Consider the following 21,530-nt stretch of genomic DNA (forward strand, 5'->3'; position numbering starts at 1 on the left):
CAAAATATTGCAGACAGATCACCTTCCTCTCACATTTCATCTAATTTGTTAGAATAAATTAATGCCTGGGCAATTAGAAAGCATGAAGAAATTAGAAAAAAGGCTTGGAATTATCAAGTATCAAGTTTCTTTATAATAATAATAATAATAATAGAAAAGAACAGATAGCATGGTACTGTAGGCTGCAAGTAGCAAGCCTGCTATGCATGCAAGACTCCAGAAGTTCCAATAAAACCTGAGATAAAAAGAAACAACAACAACAACAACAACAACAACAACAACAACAACAACAACAACAACAACAACAACAACAACAACAACAACAACAACAACAACAACAACAACAACAACAACAACAACAACAACAACAACAACAACAACAACAACAACAACAACAACAACAACAACAACAACAACAACAACAACAACAACAACAACAACAACAACAACAACAACAACAACAACAACAACAACAACAACAACAACAACAACAACAACAACAACAACCCTTTCTACTATAGGTACAAGGCCTGAAATTTTGTGGGAGGAGCATAGTTCATTACACTGACCCCAGTGCATCACAGGTACTTATTTTATTGACCCCCAAAAGGATGAAAGGCAAAGTCAACCTTAGAAGAATTTGAACTTAAAATTTAAAAACAGACGAAATACTGTTAGCCACAAGGGCTCATATGCAAATTATTTAACAAATTATACAAAAGGGTAATACAGTTTTATATTTAAGAGATGAGGAATTACATACATTATTTACATTATTCACAATTGACGTATATTTGTCCTCATCCTGTTTGTTGTTAACACAACGTTTCGGCTGATATACCCTCCAGCCTTCATCAGGTGTCTTGGGGGAAATTTCGAACCTGGGTTCTCATTCCTAAGGTATTTTTCGATGTTGCTGTTATTATCATTATTATTATTATTATTATTATTATCCAGGTCACTGCCCGGAATCGAACACAGAATCTTGGGGTTAGTAGCCTGCACTCTTAACCACTACGCCATAGGCCCACGAGCATATGACGAGCAGTTGAAGCAACGGAAGCATGGCAACTCACCACCTCCAAAAAAAGCTCGTGTTCAACCCTCAGCAGGCCAGGTGATGCTCACAATTTTTGGGGACCATCGTGGAATAGTGACGACAAATTTTCTGGCAAACAGCACCGCAATTAACAGGGCATATTATGCTTCTCTGCTGCAGAAATTGCAGGATGCCATCAAAGCAGAGAGGTGTGGCATGCTGACCAAAGGAGTTCACCTCCTCCAAAACAACACCCCAGTTCACAATGTACATGTTGCCCAGATGCAAGCACACTCCTGTGGCTATGAAATCCTTCCTCATCTCCCTTGCTCTCCCAGCCTTGCTCTCCCAGCCTTGCTCTCCCAGCCTTGCACTATCTGACTTCTGCCTCTTTCCATCCATGACATCTTTTTTGAAGGGGAAGCATTTTTCAGATGATGATGAACTTATTTCCGAGGTAAAGTCTTGGCTCCAGACACAACCTGCTGACTTTTCTACACACAAAGTCTTCACAGCTGCATAAAGCAATGGGGGAAGTGTGTCACCAATGGTGGTAGCTATGTGGAGAAGGACTAATAATTATGTCAAATTTTGTTTGTCCCAGTCTTTGGGAAGTGGGTCAGTGGAAATCTTCAATAAACAATTACTGCCAATTACTTTACGAGACATAAAAATTAAAATTAGAAAATTATAAATTCATTATAAAAATGATAAAAATATGTGCAACACTAATGTGAACCATTTCTCACTATGTAACAATGTGTTGATGTATGCACAAGGAGTTATAGCACCAGCCACACTACAAAACCAATTATTAAAGGAATTATTATTATTAAGGTGGAAAGCTGACAGAATCATTAGCACACCAGGTGAAATGCTTAGCAACCTTTCGTCCGGCTTAACATTTTGAGTTCAAATTCCACCTAGGTCAACTTTGCCTTTCATTATTTCAGGGTCAATAAAATAGGTACCATTTGAGCACTAGGGTTGATGTAGTTGACTTAACCGTCCCCCAGAACTGCTGGCCTTGTGTCAAAATTTGAAATCATCATAATTATTATTGTTATTATTATTATTGTTATTAACAATGAATATATATACCTTGCCACATTGTATTTAACTGTTTGGTTAGCAAATTCATTCCATCCACTAGTAAAATGTATCTGCAAAGTGAAAGAGAGAAAGCAAAAGAGAGAGAGAGAGTGAAGTGATAGAGAGATGATATAGTAGACATATTGATATTTACATTTACATGCACAGCCACACATTCTCATACACACACACACACACACACACACATACACACATATATGTACATATGTTTGTGTGTGGACAAGGAGCAGTACTACAGACAGCGAAAACAATGGTGGTCGGGTCATGATTGAAACTGTGACTGTATTGGTGACATACTACAGGCAGTTGGGTGGATAACGACATTAAGAAAGTTGCAGTTGGTAGGATGGTGGTGGTGGGATGGGGTAACAGTTGACAACTAAACAACAACAAAAAAACGGCCAATGAAATATACTCACACATAATAATAGTGGTTGTTTCCCTTGTAGGTGTCCGTTGCAAATTGCATCTGATGTACAGATTCATCAACTTTGTAGAGAAAACATTCTTTCTCATCGCTGTCATCCATTGCATTAATGTACTGCAGATATTAAACGGTGGTGGTGTGGTGGTTGTGATGAAAATAACAGCAGTTGAAGACGTAGTGGTATTTGGCACCGTTCGAGGTGTTGGTGTGTTGGCAGCGGTGGTAGAGAAGCAAAGAATACAATATTAGTATGAATACACTGAAGGGTGGTAGATATCAGCAGAGATTGGCAAAATGGGCAAAATGGGCAAAATGGGCAAAACAGAGAGAGGTAAAAATATAGGGGCAAATTCGAGAGTGATTGGTGCTTTGTAACTATATGGTTTTGGTTAGCAGATTGGTAAAAGATACCGACAGAGTAAGTGCCAGACTTCAAAAATAAGTACTTGGATCAATTCATTCATCTAAACACTTTAAGGTGGTGCCCTAGCATGGCCACAGTCCAACGATTGAAAGAAGTAAAAGATAAAAGATGAAAAATTATAAAGACACAACCAGACATCCTCAGTTCTGCTTCTCAGGACAGAACTGGGACTGTCTTGTTTTATTTGTATTCCATTTGTGACCATTCTGTCTTTTGTAAATCAAGGGCAATATTATCCAATGTGTCCTAATTTTTGCAGATTTGGCTGTTGTTTTTAACAGACCATGTATCTGTATAGAGACTTTGTTGTCTGCTTGTCTAAGAGATTATATATATAGTCAAGAGGAAACCTATGAAACTTTGAAGAAAGTAGCTATGAAAACAGGGGGTAATTTTTTTTTTTTGTTGGTTTAAACCAGTGTTTCTAAATAATTTTTTTTTTACCTATAGATCCCTTTAATACCTATTTTACTTGGATGGCCCCTTCTAGCCATTCGATGTTAAAAAAATTCTATTACATTTTTATAATTAAATATTAGGAATTGTATCATCATCATCATCATCATTATTTAACATCCATTTTCCATCCAGCATAGGTTGGACAGTTTGACCCAAGTTGGCAAGCTGGGGGCTGCACCAGACTCTAGTATGATTTGGCATGGTCTCTATGCCCTTCTTAAAGCCAACCACTTTACAGAGTGTACTGGATGCTTTTACATGGCACTGCACAGGTGCTTCTATGTGTTGCCACACGAATGCTGTATCACCACACAGGCAGTGTCACCACACGGGCACTTTTATGTGTCACTGTACAGGCACTTTTACGTGACATCCCCATGAGTACTTTACACCACCGGAAGGATCGGTCTTAACATTTCTGCTGCAGGGTACAGGTCTTCTTGAGCATGGCCAGGCACCAGGTATCTTGGTCTTATGATCATGAACCCAATACCTGAACCACTGAGCCATGCACCTCCACAAACAAATGTTGATGGGTGCTCATTGTATACATCTCAGGTGTACTTACCTCTACAAGTTCATTCACAGAGTAATTCCAATGCTTTCCATTTTGCTCAGCATTTGGGAAAATAGAAGAATATATCGTTGCCAAGTTGGAAACAGCCTTGTAATCATAATTCAGCTGAAAATATAACAGGAAAGCATTGCAAACATCATATGTTGATTGTACAGAAAGTTTAAGAGAACATCCTAAACTTGCCTTACTATTGTAACTTGCCTTACTATATCAACAGTGATATACCTAGAGTGTATGCCGCCAGGGGGTGACCCTTCAGTTTGCCACCCCCAAGCCCCCATAAAAAATACATATTGCACAGTGACTATATCAATTATTGCATTTAATGGTAAGTAGTGTCCACGTCCTGATATTAAAACCACTATCATTTGATTTCGATACAGCCTATACAGGTTCATGGCCAACAGCAGACTGCCCCCCCCATCCCCCTCTAGGAGAACGACGACGACAATGGTGGTGATGATGACGATGGTGATGACAACAGTGACAATGATGATGATGCTAATGACTACAGCAATAATAATGAAAGGAATCCAGTGATGTTGGTATCATCGAAAGGGTTGAGAGATAGTAAATCAAAGGAGCAGAGTACATACCAAATACACATAAGATAGGGTTCGACATATGATTTAATCTAATGAAAAAAAAATTCAAATTAGCTGGGATTATCTATGCAATTAGTAAACAAAAACTCCTCCACAGTGTGTTCAATATCTAAAATCTAAAAACAAGCAATGTGGATAATTCAGAAAATTCTGACAATACAATGGGAAAGGATCTTGTAACATTAAATAGTCCTTACATTGGGGTGCTGGAGTTTGAATGTCTTTTCGGTTTTCACCTTGAAGTCATCAGGGTAACCTTCCTGCACCCTAGGACATACTGACCTACATATATCCAGAACAAGCTCCTCTGCCATACAGCTTTTCACTTTGGCATCTAAATATTCCTAAAAGAGAACAATATGAAGAAGAACAGGTGAAACAGAGAAAGCATTTCTTCAAACATAAAAAAAAAAGGAAGTAAACAATTTCTTGATTAACCTCTTAATTTTTCATTTTCCTTTCATTTAGATATTTATGAAAGCATGATGGAACATATGAGGGGATGCTGAGAAGTTCCTGGCTTTGGGTAAAAGAAAATACAGGAGAATCGGTTAATTATGATTTTTATTCAACATATACCCTTCTCTGATTCACACACTCATTGGAGCAGTCCTTCAGTTTTACTATGCCCAGTAAATGAACTCAGAAAGTTGGGCCTCCAACTAAGCCTTTTTCAATACCCTTAAAGCCAGGAACTTCTCAGCATCCCCTCGTAGGGTTTATACAAATTATTTTCACAAATGTTTAACTATTTTGATACCAGCCTGCATGAGACGTCCACTGGTTCTATTATACAAAGTTCATGTTTTAAACTGAATTAAATTACAAACGTTTATGCATTTCTTTTGCAAGATCTTTGATGTGAAATCATGTGTTGAAATGGATATTGTTATATTTGGCGACGGACATTTTGTGTTTATTGGCAAAGTGACCATCTCCAAATATAACAATGAATTAGAAAACCTTCCATCAAAATTTCATGTTAATTTATGCTCCAAACATCGGCTTACTCTTTACTCTTTTACTTGTTTCAGTCATTTGACTGTGGCCATGCTGGAGCACTGCCTTTAGTCGAGCAAATCGACCCTAGGACTTATTCTTTAGAAGCCTAGTACTTATTCTATCGGTCTCTTTTGCCAAACCGCTAAGTGACGGGGACATAAACACACCAGCATCGGTTGTCAAGCAATGTTGGGGGGGACAAACACAGACACACAAACATATACACACACACACACACACACACATATATATATATATATATATATATATATATATATATATATATATATATATATATATATACATACGACGGGCTCCTTTCAGTTTCCGTCTACCAAATCCACTCACAGGGCTTTGGTCGGCCCGAGGCTATAATAGAAGACACTTGCCCAAGATGCCACGCAGTGGGACTGAACCCTGAACCATGTGGTTGGTAAGCAAGCTACTTACTCTTTTTGGTTTTTGTTCAAAGCCAGCAATCTTCACCGGAGCGGAAAGTTGATAACATCAACCTCAGTGCTCAACTGGTACTTCACCTTATAAACCCCCAAAAGGATGAAAGGCAAAGTCAACCTCAGTATCATTTGAACTCAAAACATAAACAACACCAGCTTAATGTTTTCAAATTTTGATCCAAGGCCAGCAATTTCAATGGTGGGGTTAAGCTGATTACATCAACCTCAGTGAACAACTGGTACTTGTTTTATTGACCCCAAAAGGATGGAAGGCAAAGTCAACCTTGGCGGAATTTGAACTCAGAATGTAAAGACATGAAATGCTCTTCAGCTTGCCGCCTTCCACACCAGCTTAATAATGACAAAGTTATATTACAAAATTCTTCATTATTTTTCAAAATTAATTGAAACAAAAGTAATGTATTCCTGTAGAAATGTGGTAATAAAGGATTAAGACTGATTTTTTAAACTAGATTTTATGCCTGATGTTACCCAGGAAATTTAATAAGGAACTTATCTAGTTTCCTGCTAATAAACTAAATTCATCATTATCATCATCATCATCATCATTTAATGGCTATTGTCCATGTTGGCATAGGTTGGATGGTTTGAACAGAGCTGGCATGCTGGGGAGCTGCACCAGACTCCAGTCTGATTTGGCATAGCTTCTACGGCTGGATGCCCTTCCTAATGCTAACCACTTTACAGAGTGTGCTGGGTGCCTTTATGTGGCACCACATTTGTGCGTTTACATGTCACTGCACAGGCACTTTTACGTGGCACTGCTACAAGTGCTTTTCAACGCCAAAGGAGCCAGTCTTAACACTTCTGCTGTGGGGTACAGGAAATACGTGTCTTTGTAAAAAAAATCTTTAATGAAAAGCAAGTTACAAAGTTTGAAATAGTTAACCATAGAAATATTCTTTTCTACTCTAGGCACAAGGCCCAAAATTTTTGGTGAGGGGTCCAGTCGTTTAGATCGACCCCAGTATGCAACTAGTACTTAATTTATCGACCCTGAAAGGATGAAAGGCAAAGTCAACTGTGGGAGAATTTGAACTCAGAACATAAAGACAGATGAAATACCACTAAGCATTTCGCCTGGCATGCTAACGTTTCTGCCAGTCTGCTGCCTTTAACCATAGAAATATTAATAAGTTACATTGGTGTCTAAGGTTTTCTTTCCATAATTTTACATCCATCATTGTCATTGTAACTTGCATGGGTTGTGTAGACGTTTGCTTATTGTTGGAGCTATTGTTTTGACAACCAGACACATGTCCAATTGCTAATCAGTCAACTGTGAAATGAAATAGGAGTAAAAATAAAACAGACATGTTGTGTCACGGCTGATAAGTGCAATGCAACAGCTGTAGCAAGATTTGAACACAATACTTTTCGATACTTTTCTTACTAATAGCCACTCAAGCATGAAATTAAAAGAAAATCTATAGTTAATCACTAATACAAAAAAAAAAAAAAAAATCGAGTTATGTATAGAACACAAAGGTTTTAGTAAGGTTTGAACTCATGGTCATGGGATTGTAGTCTTCCAAGTTTTATAACTACATGGTGTCAACGTGTTTATTTTTTGTTTTTTGTAGCAGATCAATAAAGTTTTATTTCAACCATACAAGATCGCAACATGCCTGATTGAATTACTAGATTTATAAATTATTAACCCATAAGTGACGTTTCTTCCAGCTACTTACATTCTGAGCCCAGATTCCACTACGAGGGGGTGCTGAAAAATTCTTGGCTTTAAGGTTATTGCAAAAGGTCTGGTTGGAGGCCTAACCTTCTGAGTTCTTTTACAGGGCTTAGAAAAACTGAAGGACAGCTGAAATAAGTGTGTGAACAAAGAAAACCTGTTTTCGCGCCTGTTGATCGTGGTGGTTTGGACAACCGAGAATTCTTAGATTCGGTTTCGAATCTAGGCTTGGAGAAGAAAGTGTTAATTTTTACAAATGTGTGGTCTTCAAAAATCTCCTTACCACATTTCTGGCTATCTTTATTAGGTTCATTAGAATTTATTATTTCTTCGGGCCTTTCCATAATTTGGTCAGATGGCAGTCATTCAATTAAGATTAATGGCAGGCTACTCTCTTCATCTGATTCTTCATTTCCTGCCTGTCTTATATTTAGGTAATTTTCCACCACAAATTTAATCATGATTATTTCACTATCTGTGAGTCTGTTATTTCTAAAGAATCCCTCATAACATTTGTTAATTTGTTTTTATCCAAATAGGGTCCGCTGTCTTGATTTCATGTTCTCCATATTTTGTAAGAGTTTGAAGTGTCTCTTTCTTGAGATAGCCTACCTAATACATAGTAATAACTGTATATAACTTGTTTATACTCTTTGTGGTGGCTGTGGTGGTGAACTTGTAGGGCTCAAGTTGGGGCAGTTCCCATTCAAGTTGACTATCCAGGTCCATATTTGGAGAAGAGTTTGTGCCACTAGATGGCTTTTCAACCCCAGGCTGGCTCTTCCCTGAGGGACAAGCTTCCGGATTAAACATGAAACAAGTGATTTGGTGTACTACTTAAATTTTTCTTCTTGTTCTGTAAGACATTTTTGTTCTACATTAATATTATTATTATTATTGAGCCCTGTGTGGTTTCTGCAGAAATGGTTATTATCATCTCTATCGTTATTACTACCTTCACCATTATTGCAATTAAAATTACCCCTACCATTATTATTATTATTACTACTACTACTACTACTATTACCACTACAACTATTATTATTATTATTATTAAGGTGGCAAGCTGGCAAAATCGTTAGCACAGTCGGCGAAATGCTTAGTGGTATTTCGTTTGTCGCTACATTCTGAGTTCGAATTCTGCCAAGATTGACTTTGCCTTTCATGTCTTCGGGATCAATAAATTAAGTACCAGTCAAGCATTGGGGGTCGATGTGATCGATTGTCTCCCTCTCCACAAAAATCACAGAATCATTAGCACACCAGGGAAAATGCTTAGTGGCATTTCATCCGTCTTTATGTTCTGAGTTCAAATTCCACCGGGGTCGACTGTGCCTTTCATCCTTTCAGGGTTGATAAAATAAGTACCAGTTGAACACTGGGGCTGATGTAACCGACTCAACCCCTTCCCCAAAACTGCTACCCTTGTGGCAAAATTTAAAGCCATTATTGTTGTTGTTGTTGTTATTGTTATTATTATTATTATTATTATTATTATTATTATTATCATTATTATTGACGGCAGCAAGCTGGCAGAATTATTAGCAAGCTAGACAAAATGCTTATCAGTATTTCCCCTGTTACTCCATTCTGAGTTCAAATTCCGTCGAGGTTGACTTTGCCTTTCATCCTTTTGGGGTCGATAAAATAAGTACCAGTTGAACACTGGGGTTGATGTAATCATCTCATCCCCTCCCCCAAAACTGTTGCCCTTGGGGTAAAATTTGAAACTATGATTATTATTATTATTATTATTATTATGAAATATAAGATAAAAAACAAGATGTAATGATTCTTACCGATAGATTACTCCGGGAGTTACTATATGTGTCCAGTGGTTTAATGATCCCTTGTAGCGATATAATGACACAGGGTAACTGTGGAAGGGTGACAAACTGCAACACTTCATAGAAAATCCCAATTTGGGAGGATTTAAAAGTAAACGGGAATTCAATTGTCTGGTTTGGTAAAATAACACCTGAAAAGGAGAAATCACAGAGGTAGAGTAGGATTTGGTTAAGTAGTGGCATATCTCTTGTCTGAAGACATAAATAAATACAGAATGTACTACTTGATCTTGAGTTAGAACTCACTGCAATGGACTTCGTATTTAAGTCTCACTGATTTCCTTTGTCATTAATGACAGTTTCAAGTGAGAACTGAAACCGTTCCATAGGAGCTTATCTTTCGTTCTGGAGTGCTCAGCAAAGGAATATTATATTACTACCTGTGACGGAGAAATGTGGCCTAGTGGTTAGGGGTGTTGCACACTTGATTGCAAGATTGTTGTTTCGGTTCCCAGACCAGCTGTGTGTCGTGTTCTTGGTCAAAACACTTCCATTTCATATTGCTCCGGTCCATTCAGCTGCAAACGGATAACCTTGTGCTGGATTGACATGCAAAGGTGAGATGGTGATTCGGGAAAAATCACCCGAATGGAAGTCCCATGAGCAACGTTTTGTATTCAGCAAGTGAAAGGATGAATAGTGTACAACCCACACTGTGTATCCCAACTGATTGGGATTGGTTGTTCAACCATGTCAAAAGTTGATGATGACCTGTGATGAGGGGCAAGTCCAAGAAATTTGAACAAGCAAAGCATTCATCATCATCATCATCATCATTTAACGTCTGCTTTCCATGCTGGCATGGGTTAGATGGTTTGACTGGAACTAAAATTCACTCAGTATATCTTAAACTCTCAATAGAACTCTTGCTGAAGCAAAAGTACTATTTTCCTGAGGTGGATACAAGCACAGTTGATTAAGTTCGGTCAACCCCACCAGTTTCTTCTTGGTGTTTGAAAGCTGAATCTGATTCTAACAGGATAAGAAAGTTCCATCTCAAGTCCTGGGACTCATAGGGCTGGTTAACCAGTTTCCCTGGCATGTAAAATGACCAAGATCACAACATTCTTCTTGAATGTCCATCGTAGGGTAACTCACACCAACTGGTCTACAAATTGAAACCATGATCTTGCACTCATGAATGCAACATGCTGACCACAAGGTCACATATTTTTACCCTGACAGGATCTGAACTCACAAATACAAGTAACTGAATTAAATACTAACAAGAGCACTCAGAGAGTGCAAACCTCTGCCAAGGCAACACCAATGTCCTCTCAATGATTAACCAGGGATGATTTTTAAAATGGGAATATCTGAAATAAACTCGACTGCTCTCACAAACAAGAATACTAAAAATGAACCTGACTGCTCTCAAAAATTAAGTAAAAAATCAGGAAAAATAATCCTGAATCCTTGTCCGGTACCGGATTGGTCCCAAAATCTAATCAGTTTGTGCCAGTCATGTGGACAAACAACCCTGAAAGTTTAATCTGAATTTATCTGGAAGTTTTTGAGATATCTTGTCCATGGACAAACAATCAAACAAACATGACTGGAAACAATACCTCTGCTTTCGCAAAGACGGAAGTAATAAAAGGAACTCATCCAGCTTACTTCCATTTGTGATAGTAATTATTGCTCAGTTTATAGTAGTCTGAGCCACTGAGAGAGAGAGAGAGAGAGAGATAGTGCTTCTATGTGGTTGTTTGATCTGATAGAAATAGAAACCAAATCTCCTTCAACTTACACCTTATCTTAAAAAACAGGACACAGTGGATAAGGTTGTCTCAGATTTGGTTGCAATTTGTAGCAGGCTCAAATGACCACAGGGAAGTCCACCCCTCTCCCTGTTGGCTTATAAACATAGTCTTGTTAAATATACAACCTTTCATACAAGTCTTGCACATATAAATTGATTTCTTGTATCAGATGTGATATCTGTTTCAGTTGTTAACCAAAGTTAATAAGAAAGTCATAAAGACCAGCTTTCCTTTAAATAACTTCAGGCAATGAAAACACAGATGAAAGCTGAAACTGGTTTACTAATAGCAAGTATCAATAGCTTTATAGAGACTCATTTATCTCTCCTGTGTTTCTTGTCTGTTTGTGTGTGTGTGTGTGTTTAACACTACAATTAAGCAATGACATCATAATTGGTATGTAAATCATTTATCTTCTATCTTTTATCTTTTTCAGTCATTGGACCATGGCCATGCTGGTGCATCACCTTCGAAGTGTTTAATGAAACAAACCAACCCCAGAACTTATCTTTCTTTTTAAACCTGGTCCTTATTCAGTCATTTTTTTGTTGACCCACTTAGTTATGGAGACGTAAACAAACCAACAAAGGTGGCGGTGAGTAACAAACACAAATACTCACACCCACACACACACATATATATTACTTAAAACAGTTTGATTCAGTTCCATGCTACTTCAAGTTTCGCAGACCCCTAATGGGAGCCCGACTGCTTCATGCTTCTGGAATGAAGAAGTCAGGCTCCTGTTAGGCACCTGCTAAACTTGAAGTAGCACGGAACCAAATCAAACTGTTTTAAATAATACATGTAACCACTACTAAATGTGTTGAGTACCCTTTTCTTTCATTTATCCACTCACTCGTATATGTATATACAAATTCAATAACTGGAAATTGTACATATATATATATACACATATATATATATATATATATATATATGTATATACATACATACATATATATGCATAAATACATACATACATATATATATCATCATCATCATCATCGTTGTTTAACATCCGCTTTCCATGCCAGCATGGGTTGGACGATTTGACTAAGGACTGGTGAAACCAGATGGCTACACCAGGCTCCATATATATATACATACATATGTATATATATATATACATATATGTGTATATATATATATACATATGTGTGTATATATATATATATATATATATATATATATATGTATATATATATATATACATATGTGTATATATATATATGTATATAGATAGATAGATAGATAGATGAAATAAATGAATAAATAAATTTATATAAAAGGCATGGATACAAACAACATATGAAGCAAACCCATACGCACACATGCAAACACAGTAACTTTATGGACAGTCACAACAGTATCAACACAATTTACAACTACAGCATCAGTGGTGGTGACAATGATGGCAATAACAACAATATCAACTACCATGATGGCAACATCATGGGTGAACACACAAACACAGAGAGATACAGGAACTGTACCAAATTATCGGGTCCTAGGACAGCAGCAGCACAATGGGGTGAGAGGTAGGGCTGAAGGGAAAGCCATACTGCTGTTAAGAACAAGGACACATACACACAAGCATACACACACATAGACACACATAGGGACGTATGCACATATATAAGGATACACTGGAGCAAGAGTACACACATAAACAAAAAGTGTCACTGAAGAGGTCACAGTTGTGTGACGAAAGATTTCAAGACAATGGACATGAGTTAAAATAAGAACAATAATAAATGAGTGAAGAATGAATATATAGTGCGTGTGTTTATTTGGCAAAAAAAAAAGAATGACCATCCGATCCTGAAATACAAGATATATATATATATATATATATATGCACACACACACACACACACACACATATATATATATAGTGGGTTTCCTTACAGTTTCTGTCAGCTAATTTCAATCCCAAGACCCAAGACATTGGTTAGCCTTTGACAATAGAAAATCCTTGCCCATAATCCCAAACAGAGAGAATGAACCAGAAGCCATGAGATTATAAAATGAACTTCTTAAACAAATACCCCTGCCTTGTACTGAAGTTATAAAAAAAAAAAAAGAAATTAAAAAATAAAAATAAAAATGAGGGTAAAAAAACTGCTTAGCTAACAGTAATTCCTTTGTCTCAATGTTACAAAAATCAAATATTTACCATCTGAATCATTGAAATAGAAATATTGGTGTTGTCTTTGGTAAGGGTTGAACGGGTTGTCTTTGACAAGTTTCTGGAAATAAGAGAAGTGTTTCAAGATCTCAGATAGATAATAAAAAGTTAAGAGATATCTGAAGTGAAAAAAAAAACATGAAATTTTTACTGTATTAACCTTTATGGTTTAGGGATCCTAAGAACATCAAAGATTATCCCCAGTTCCATACTATAAAAATGCAAAATTTAAAATGTACATGTCTAAATTAAAAGGAACTTTCCAAATATAGAAATCCATGAGTGAAGAAGGTTCATACAGCAGTACTGTTGAACTGAAATCCATTATAGTTGCACTATGACACAATCCAGTTTTATTAACTTTGATCAGATAAAAGACAAAGAAATTCCCCATAAAATTTGCCCCTAGACATGTAAACCAGTTGTTCTAGTAATATAAAACTTTCCCCTTTATTTCCTCTTTTTTCACAACTCAAAAGCCCTTCCACACAGCCATAATCTATATATAAGGGAAACCCAATATAAACGAAATATTACATACTTTCCACTTGTAAAATATAGCTGTGGTACCATTATTCTCAATAAACAGACAAGATTTGTCTTTTTGTTCAAGAAGTGCTTCAAAATAGAACAGGAATTCCAAAGTGTTTTCTTGTGAGCCCTCATTGTTCAAGACCCAGTTCACTTGTCGACCGTTGAGTAGTAAAGCTGGACCAGTTATGAGACTGTCGTCATCTGCAACTTCAGAAGTTACTGAACTTTTCCTACCAAAAGGAATCAAGAGATGAAATAACAACGTGAATGTGGGAAGAACAAGAGAAAAGATTAAGGTTTATCGTTTTATCTTTTTATTTATTTCAGTTGAGCTGCAGCCATGCAGTGGCAACACCTCAGACAGTTTTAGTTGAATAAAGTGGCCACAGTAACTATTTTTAAGCCTGGTATTTCTTCTATCGATCTCCTGTGCCAAACAACTAAATTATGGGGACATAAACGAACCAACACTGGTTGTCAAGCGGAGGAGAACAAAACACAAATGCACACATAACACACACACACATGATGCACGTCCACACAGTCTTTGTCCATCAGATTCACTTACAAGGCATTGGTTGGTCCAGAGTTGTAGAAGAAGACACTTGCCCAAGGTTCCATACAGTGGGACTGAACCTGAAACCATGTGGTTGCAATGCAAGCTTCTTAACCACAGAGTCATGCTGGACATCTTAAAATGTCTTCTTCCAACTTTTCTGACAAAAGCAAAGCTACCAAGTTGGCTAGCCACATATGAAGTTTGAAATCAAACACAACACCACATACGACAAAGCAGGAAATAGTTGAAAAATCTACATCATATGCTAATGGATCAAAAAAATGTAAGCTATTCATAGCTGAAAGAATTCAGATCCTTTTCAGATTCAAGAACTCTAACTCACTGCTGAACTCTAGATCTGAAATTTTCAGCAGTTGTAAGCATATACCTAAGTTCCTGTTAAAGAATTGGGAAATGCCTCCCCCACTGAATTAAACAACTGTACTATGGGTCCTAGCCACAATCTTTTCAGTTTTATAATTTAGGATCAAAGGGAAATAACTCTTATTCCCCTTTTGTTTCTTTCTGATTACTTTTTCGTTTTCCAGTTTTTCAACCTTATACTTCTTTCTCGCCGTTTCTTGCTTTTTCTCTCATCCCACTTTTAGTTTGTTACGCCATGTGGGCAGTGTCTGATGATTGTGCTGTGGCATTAGATGTTTGTTTGACATGTTCTCAGGACATTGGCTGTTTGTCTGTCATGTTCTCAATGTTTTGTCATGCTCTCAGCATATGAAACTAAAAGTAGCACATAAAAACATATATTGTGTTTATTAAACAATAAAAATTATTCATACACTTCACACTAGGTTACAGTATGGTTCATTGCTGGTATATACCAAGGATCAGTGCAAGGACAACACGTTGAACAACAATGTAGTCATAGATACAGACAAAAACAAGATGGCCATGACTTGAACAGCTTTGGTCACAGATCAACTAAATTTTGCAGTGGCTTAGGCCAAAACAGCAAGAAAGAAGAAACTGTTATATACCTCTCTTCTGGAGTGTTTGGTAATTCCTCTGCAATAAATTTTGAAGTCCTCCCTTTACTGTGGTCTTTTACATTTTCAAATAGCCCATCAATTTGTTGTCCCTTCACTTGAAGATATTGGAAATCCTAGAAGAACACAGAATATAATCTTTATTTCTTTAGTAAAGATGTTAGCAAACAGCAGTATTTTGTGAAAGCAGGTAGAACAGGTTCAATATTAAGGAATACTAAGATAGCAAGCTGGCAAAATTGTTACCACACTAGGCAAAATGCTTAGCAGCATTACGTTCTAAATTCAAGTTTTGTCTTTATGTTTTAAGTTAAAATTCCGCCATGGTTAACCCTTGCTTTCATCCTGAGGGCAAGGGCCAATTTCAGTAATCTTTATATGCATCCACTACAGGTTGCATATCCTTGACTTTTTGTACATCAGCCAAGATTACAACTATTATGTATTTCTGAGCACACAGAAACAGCTGTTGTAAATATAGAAATATTTATATGCTTATACATGAATGTTCACCATCTGAATATTTTCAGCTTTTGTTCTTCTCTACATACATATCATCATCATCATCATCGTCGTCGTTTAACGTCCGCTTTCCATGCTAGCATGGGTTGGACGATTTGACTGAGGACTGGTGAAACAGGATGGCAACACCAGGCTCCAATCTAATTTGGCAGAGTTTCTACAGCTGGATGCCCTTCCTAACGCCAACCACTCAGAGAGTGTAGTGGGTGCTTTTACGTGTCACCCGCACGAAAACGGCCACCCTCGAAATGGTGTCTTTTATGTGCCACCCGCACAAGCCAGTCCAGGGGCACTGGCAACGATCTCACTCGAAAATCCTACGGGAGCCAGTCAGGCGGTACTGGCAACGGCCACGCTCAAAATGGTGCATCTCATGTGCCACCTGCACAAGAGCCAGTCCAGGGGCACTGGCAACGATCTTACTTGGCTTGCCGGGTCTTCTCACGCACAGCACATTTCCAAAGGTCTCGGTCAGTAGTCATCGCCTCGGTGAGGCCCAATGTACGAAGGTCTTGCCTCACCACCTCAGCCCAGGTCTTCCTGGGCCTACCTCTTCCACGGGTTCCCTCAACTGTTAGGGTGTGGCACTTTTTACGCAGCTATCCTCATCCATTCTCACCACATGTCCATACCAGCGCAATCGTCTCTCTTGCACACCACAACTGATGCTTCTAATGTTCAGCTTTTCTCTCAAGATACTTACACTCTGACGGGTATTCACATTGACATTACACATCCAACGGAGCATACTGGCTTCATTCCTTGCGAGCTTACGTATGTCCTCAGCAGTTACAGCCCATGTTTCACTGCCATGTAACATGACTGTTCGTACGCATGCGTCATACAGTCTGCCTTTTACTCTGAGTGAGAGTCCCTTTGTCGCCAGCAGGGGTAAGAGCTCTCTAAACTTTGCCCAGGCTATTCTTATTCTAGCAGCTACACTTTCAGCGCACCCACCCCCACTACTAACTTGGTCGCCCAGATAGCGGAAGCTATCGACTACCTCTAGTTTTTCACCCTGGAATGAGATAGAAGTTGTTTCCTGTTTGTTTACAGTCTTTATTGCACCTGAACATCTGCCACAAACAAAAACTAACTTGCTAGTTATATTTACATTTATATATGTATGCATGTATATTTTATATACCAAGCCCAAGCACATTTATTTGAATCTTTATCTCTCTTTTTCTCTCTCTCTCTCTCTATATATATACATATATATATATATATATATATATATATGTATATATATATATATATATATATATATATATACATATACACACATCATCCTCATTTAATGTCCACCTTCCATGCTGGCATGGGTGGGACAGTTTGACAGGAGCCAGCCTCGCAGAAGCCTACACCAGACTTCTGTGACTGTATTGGCAGGATTTTTACAGTTGGATGCCCTTCCAAATGCCAACCTCTTTACAGTGTAGAATGAATGCTTTTTAAGTGGCACCTACACTGACGGAGTCATTTGAGAGGGGAGGAGACATTGGAGGAAGTGATTTTGTGTCAGATGATGAAAGGTTGTAGTGAGACAGAGAGACAGAAACAAGTGTGTTGCTGCAAAGGAGATAAATGGTTACCCGACCTGAGGGAAGAGCAGGAGAAGAAGAAAGAGAGTGAGGGACAACAGAACAGAGATGGTGGGAAAATGCCAGGCATACTCACAATGGGCAGGTATCAGAATATAAATTGATTTCAAGTTATATTGCCCCGGAAAGTGATGAAAGACAAAGTCGACCTCGATGCAATTTGAACTCAGAACTTAAAGACGGATGAAATGCTGCTAAGAATTTTGCCCGGCATGCTAACAATTCTGCCAGCTCACCATATATATATATATATATATATATATATATATATATATATACATACGATACGTCCGTACGTACATATGTATGCCCCCTCCCCGCACACACACACGCACATACACACGCTGTATAGCATTTCTTTTAGTAAAGAAGCAGCTGTATTACTAATACTTCATAGGTTAAAGTTTGAAACTTACTGGCGCAACAGAGTTCAGTTTTTTACATTTTGGTAAGGAAATTCTAAAACTGTTTTTGTCTGCCGTTTGCCCTGAATTGTTAGGATGAAATATACCTAAAGTACAGAAAAAAAGAGAGAGAGAGAGAGAGAGAGAGAAAATTGATGATCTTTTCCTAATTAGCATAAATGAATGGAATGTTTGTAGTTCTTTACAAAACTCTAGTATTATGAGAGTAAAATTATGAATGAGAAAACAAATAATGACTGGCCTCAGCCACAACTAACTTGCAGCCAAAGAAACAGCCCTTGGTCACTCTCAGCCACTTGATCACTTTCAGGTGAAGTGCAAAAGTATGGAATGCTTAGATAGATAGATAGATAGATAGATAGATAGATAGACAGACAGACAGACAGACAGACAGACAGACAGACAGATAGATAGACAAGCAAACAGATCGATATATAGACAGATAGACAGACAGATACAACAGGTCTTTTTTCAGTTTCCATCTGCCAAATCTACTCATAAGGCTTTGGTTCACCCATGACTATAGTAGGACCCTAGAACCATGTGGTGGGGAATCAAACTTCTTACCACACAGCCACACCTTTACTTTTTTTTTCATTTTTTGCTGGTTCCAGTCACTGAACTGCAGCCATGTTAGAATACCTAAAAAATGATAAAGGACAAAAATCTGCCTGTGTCGACCTGAAGAAGCTTTCTCTACATTGACGTCGTTCATCATCATTTAACGTCCGCTTTCCATGCTAGCATGGGTTGGACGATTTGACTGAGGACTGGTGAAACCGGATGGCAACACCAGGCTCCAATTTGATTTGGCAGAGTTTCTACAGCTGGATGCCCTTCCTAACGCCAACCACTCAGAGAGTGTAGTGGGTGCTTTTACGTGTCACCTGCACGAAGGCCAGTCAGGCGGTACTGGCAACGGCCATGCTCAAAGTGGTGTATTTTATGTGCCACCCGCACAAGAGCCAGTCCAGGGGCACTGGCAACGATCTCGCTTGAAAGGCAATGATCTCGCTCGGACGTAAAGGAACAAAATCAAATACCACAAAATATTTCGTCTGATGCTCTACTGGCTCTGTCATCCATCACCCTCAGTTGATAGAAGAATGATAACTATAAGCGCTATAAGCACAGAGGTTTATATACATACCTTTTTCATTTTGAATCATTTGAGAAATCCCAACTTGTTCATACACTGCACGGCATGTTTGACTCAGAGCAAGGGTTGAACTAAAATTAAAAGGGTTATAATAGAAGACAACTGCCATGTAGTTCGAAAGTGTACTTCTTCACCACACAGCCATATTTGCAACTACAAATTTCAAATTTGTAAAAATATAAAGTTTTTAATAAACTGAAATCAGAGTAGGAAAAAAGTCTGAAGTTTAAATTCAAACTAAAATTGAAATTCGGAAAAAAAAATGTTTTAAATTGATAAATAAAATTATCTGCTTGAATGCAGATTTCAGGATTTTTTTTTATATCTTAACCAAATTTATAGAAGTTTACATTTCAATTTCAGATTCTAAATTTTGTTTTTAGTTTCTTTCCATTTTCCTAATTTTAGTTTATGTAAACATCTCACTTTTATCCATTTAATATTTCTCAAAAAAAAATTTGATAAAAAAACTCAAACAAGAATTTCCATCTTTATTTTGAAGTTTAAATTGATAAGTCAACAAGTAAAAATCAAAACTTCCATTAATTTTATAGTTTCCATTAAAATCAACACCAAAATTTCACTTTTTATCATTAAAACTAGTGATAGATCTTCATGATGGTTAGTTTCAGTATAATACTTGACAAGGCGTTATATTGCATTTGCTAATCCAACTTTCACTTCAGACCACATCAATCACATCCCTGCCCTTTGTACACACCGCCCGTCGCTACTACCGATCAAACAGTCCAGTGCAGTCCTCAGATCTGGCCAACCAGTCCGCTTACGCGCAGTGGTGTTCCGCGCCGTCATCAGCGCATTCTCTGATGTCCCAGAGAAGACGACCGAACCTGATCACTTAGAGGAAGTAAAAGTCATAAGAAGCATATGACTACTGGCAGAATCCACCAGCATACAAAATAAAGATAAATAAAATATCTATGAAACACCTATGTAAATCTCTGCTGTCTCCCTTTGATTTCTCACCTGTCATTTTTATCCTTAACTCTTTAGCATTCAGATTCTTCTGCCAAATGTAATGCTTACTTATTTACATTGTTTTGAATTAATTATGTATTATCTCATAGCTTCAAGATTTTGATGATGTCATCTGTGAAAAATGATACATTGGACAATTTAATACCCAAAAGACAGGATCAACAAAACTTATTACCTTTGATCATAGACCTGCTCGATGAGGGCTGACCTAAGGTTAACCCTTTTGTTGCCATATTTCTGTTGAGATGCTCTGTGCTTCTTTCAATTAATTTTAAATATAACAAAGTTTTTAGGAATCATTAAGTTTATCATTTTTTAATATTCATTAAGTTATCATTAAGCTAGTGTTAGGAACATAAATTGTGACTACGGTTTGGTAGAAGATTTTAATTCAGAACATTTGAAAACAAGACATTTGTACTACAGAGCATGGGAAACAGACATTAAATGATGATGGTGATGATGATGAACTTTACCCTTGTAGACAATGAAAGTGTATCTGCTGTAAAGTCAACAGTATGGATATCACATGATCAGGATTTCCATGACAAACAAAAATGTTTTTTATATAAGAATAAATACCGTAGATGTAAATTAATGGCAAAGTAAAAGTGGTGACAATAATAAAATACATACTGTATGCCCTTTACTGCATCGCCAAATCTTTTTTGTTGTTTCCAAAATGCAACTGTTGAATGACCTGCAGAATAATAACAATTATTATACAACGAAACTGTAAGATTGATTCCTTAGTCATTCTATGTTATTTTAAGTTTACCAACTTCATCATTTTGTTACATTTCATAAACCAATGTTTCTTACAACAGTTATCCTCCAAGAATAACTCAGACTAGTACAAGAAACCATCCAAATTGACCTAACACACTCTTTTCTTCCATCACTGAAGCAATTTTTCTTCTATAGAAATTTAATATCTTTCTTGAAAAGATGACAAGTTCATATTCTTAAAACACCCAGATCATAGGCTTCACATCTGTCATTTGCACTGAATAATTCAATCAGGGAACAAAATATATTATACTTTTTGCTGCAGTTCATTTGTTTGAAAAATAAATACCAATTCCTCTCTGGCTACCCACCCCCCACCTCC

The 21,530-nt window shown here is 37.4% G+C and overlaps 1 protein-coding gene across 4 annotated transcripts in view; it reads right to left on the reverse strand.

Moving 5' to 3' along the window:
- LOC106868646 (MYCBP-associated protein) overlaps positions 1-21,530 on the reverse strand; it is a 53,385-nt gene that overhangs the window by 21,464 nt on the left and 10,391 nt on the right. For all 4 annotated transcript variants that reach the window (XR_016244942.1, XM_089365785.1, XM_089365783.1 and 1 more), the window contains exons 7-17: positions 21,056-21,119; positions 19,412-19,491; positions 18,253-18,347; positions 15,702-15,826; positions 14,155-14,377; positions 13,602-13,674; positions 9,612-9,790; positions 4,842-4,988; positions 4,031-4,144; positions 2,572-2,693; positions 2,141-2,202 (exon numbers count right to left, since the gene is read on the reverse strand). Coding sequence is in view for 3 of the 4 variants with exons in the window: in XM_089365785.1 (XP_089221911.1) it covers positions 2,141-2,202; positions 2,572-2,693; positions 4,031-4,144; positions 4,842-4,988; positions 9,612-9,790; positions 13,602-13,674; positions 14,155-14,377; positions 15,702-15,826; positions 18,253-18,347; positions 19,412-19,491; positions 21,056-21,119 (1,284 nt within the window). In the remaining variant the exon portion in view is untranslated. The remainder of the gene's footprint in view (positions 1-2,140; positions 2,203-2,571; positions 2,694-4,030; positions 4,145-4,841; positions 4,989-9,611; positions 9,791-13,601; positions 13,675-14,154; positions 14,378-15,701; positions 15,827-18,252; positions 18,348-19,411; positions 19,492-21,055; positions 21,120-21,530) is intronic.

The sequence above is a fragment of the Octopus bimaculoides genome, chromosome 18 (assembly GCF_046866305.1).
Source record: "Octopus bimaculoides isolate indiv1 chromosome 18, ASM4686630v1, whole genome shotgun sequence".
NCBI lineage: Eukaryota > Metazoa > Mollusca > Cephalopoda > Octopoda > Octopodidae > Octopus > Octopus bimaculoides.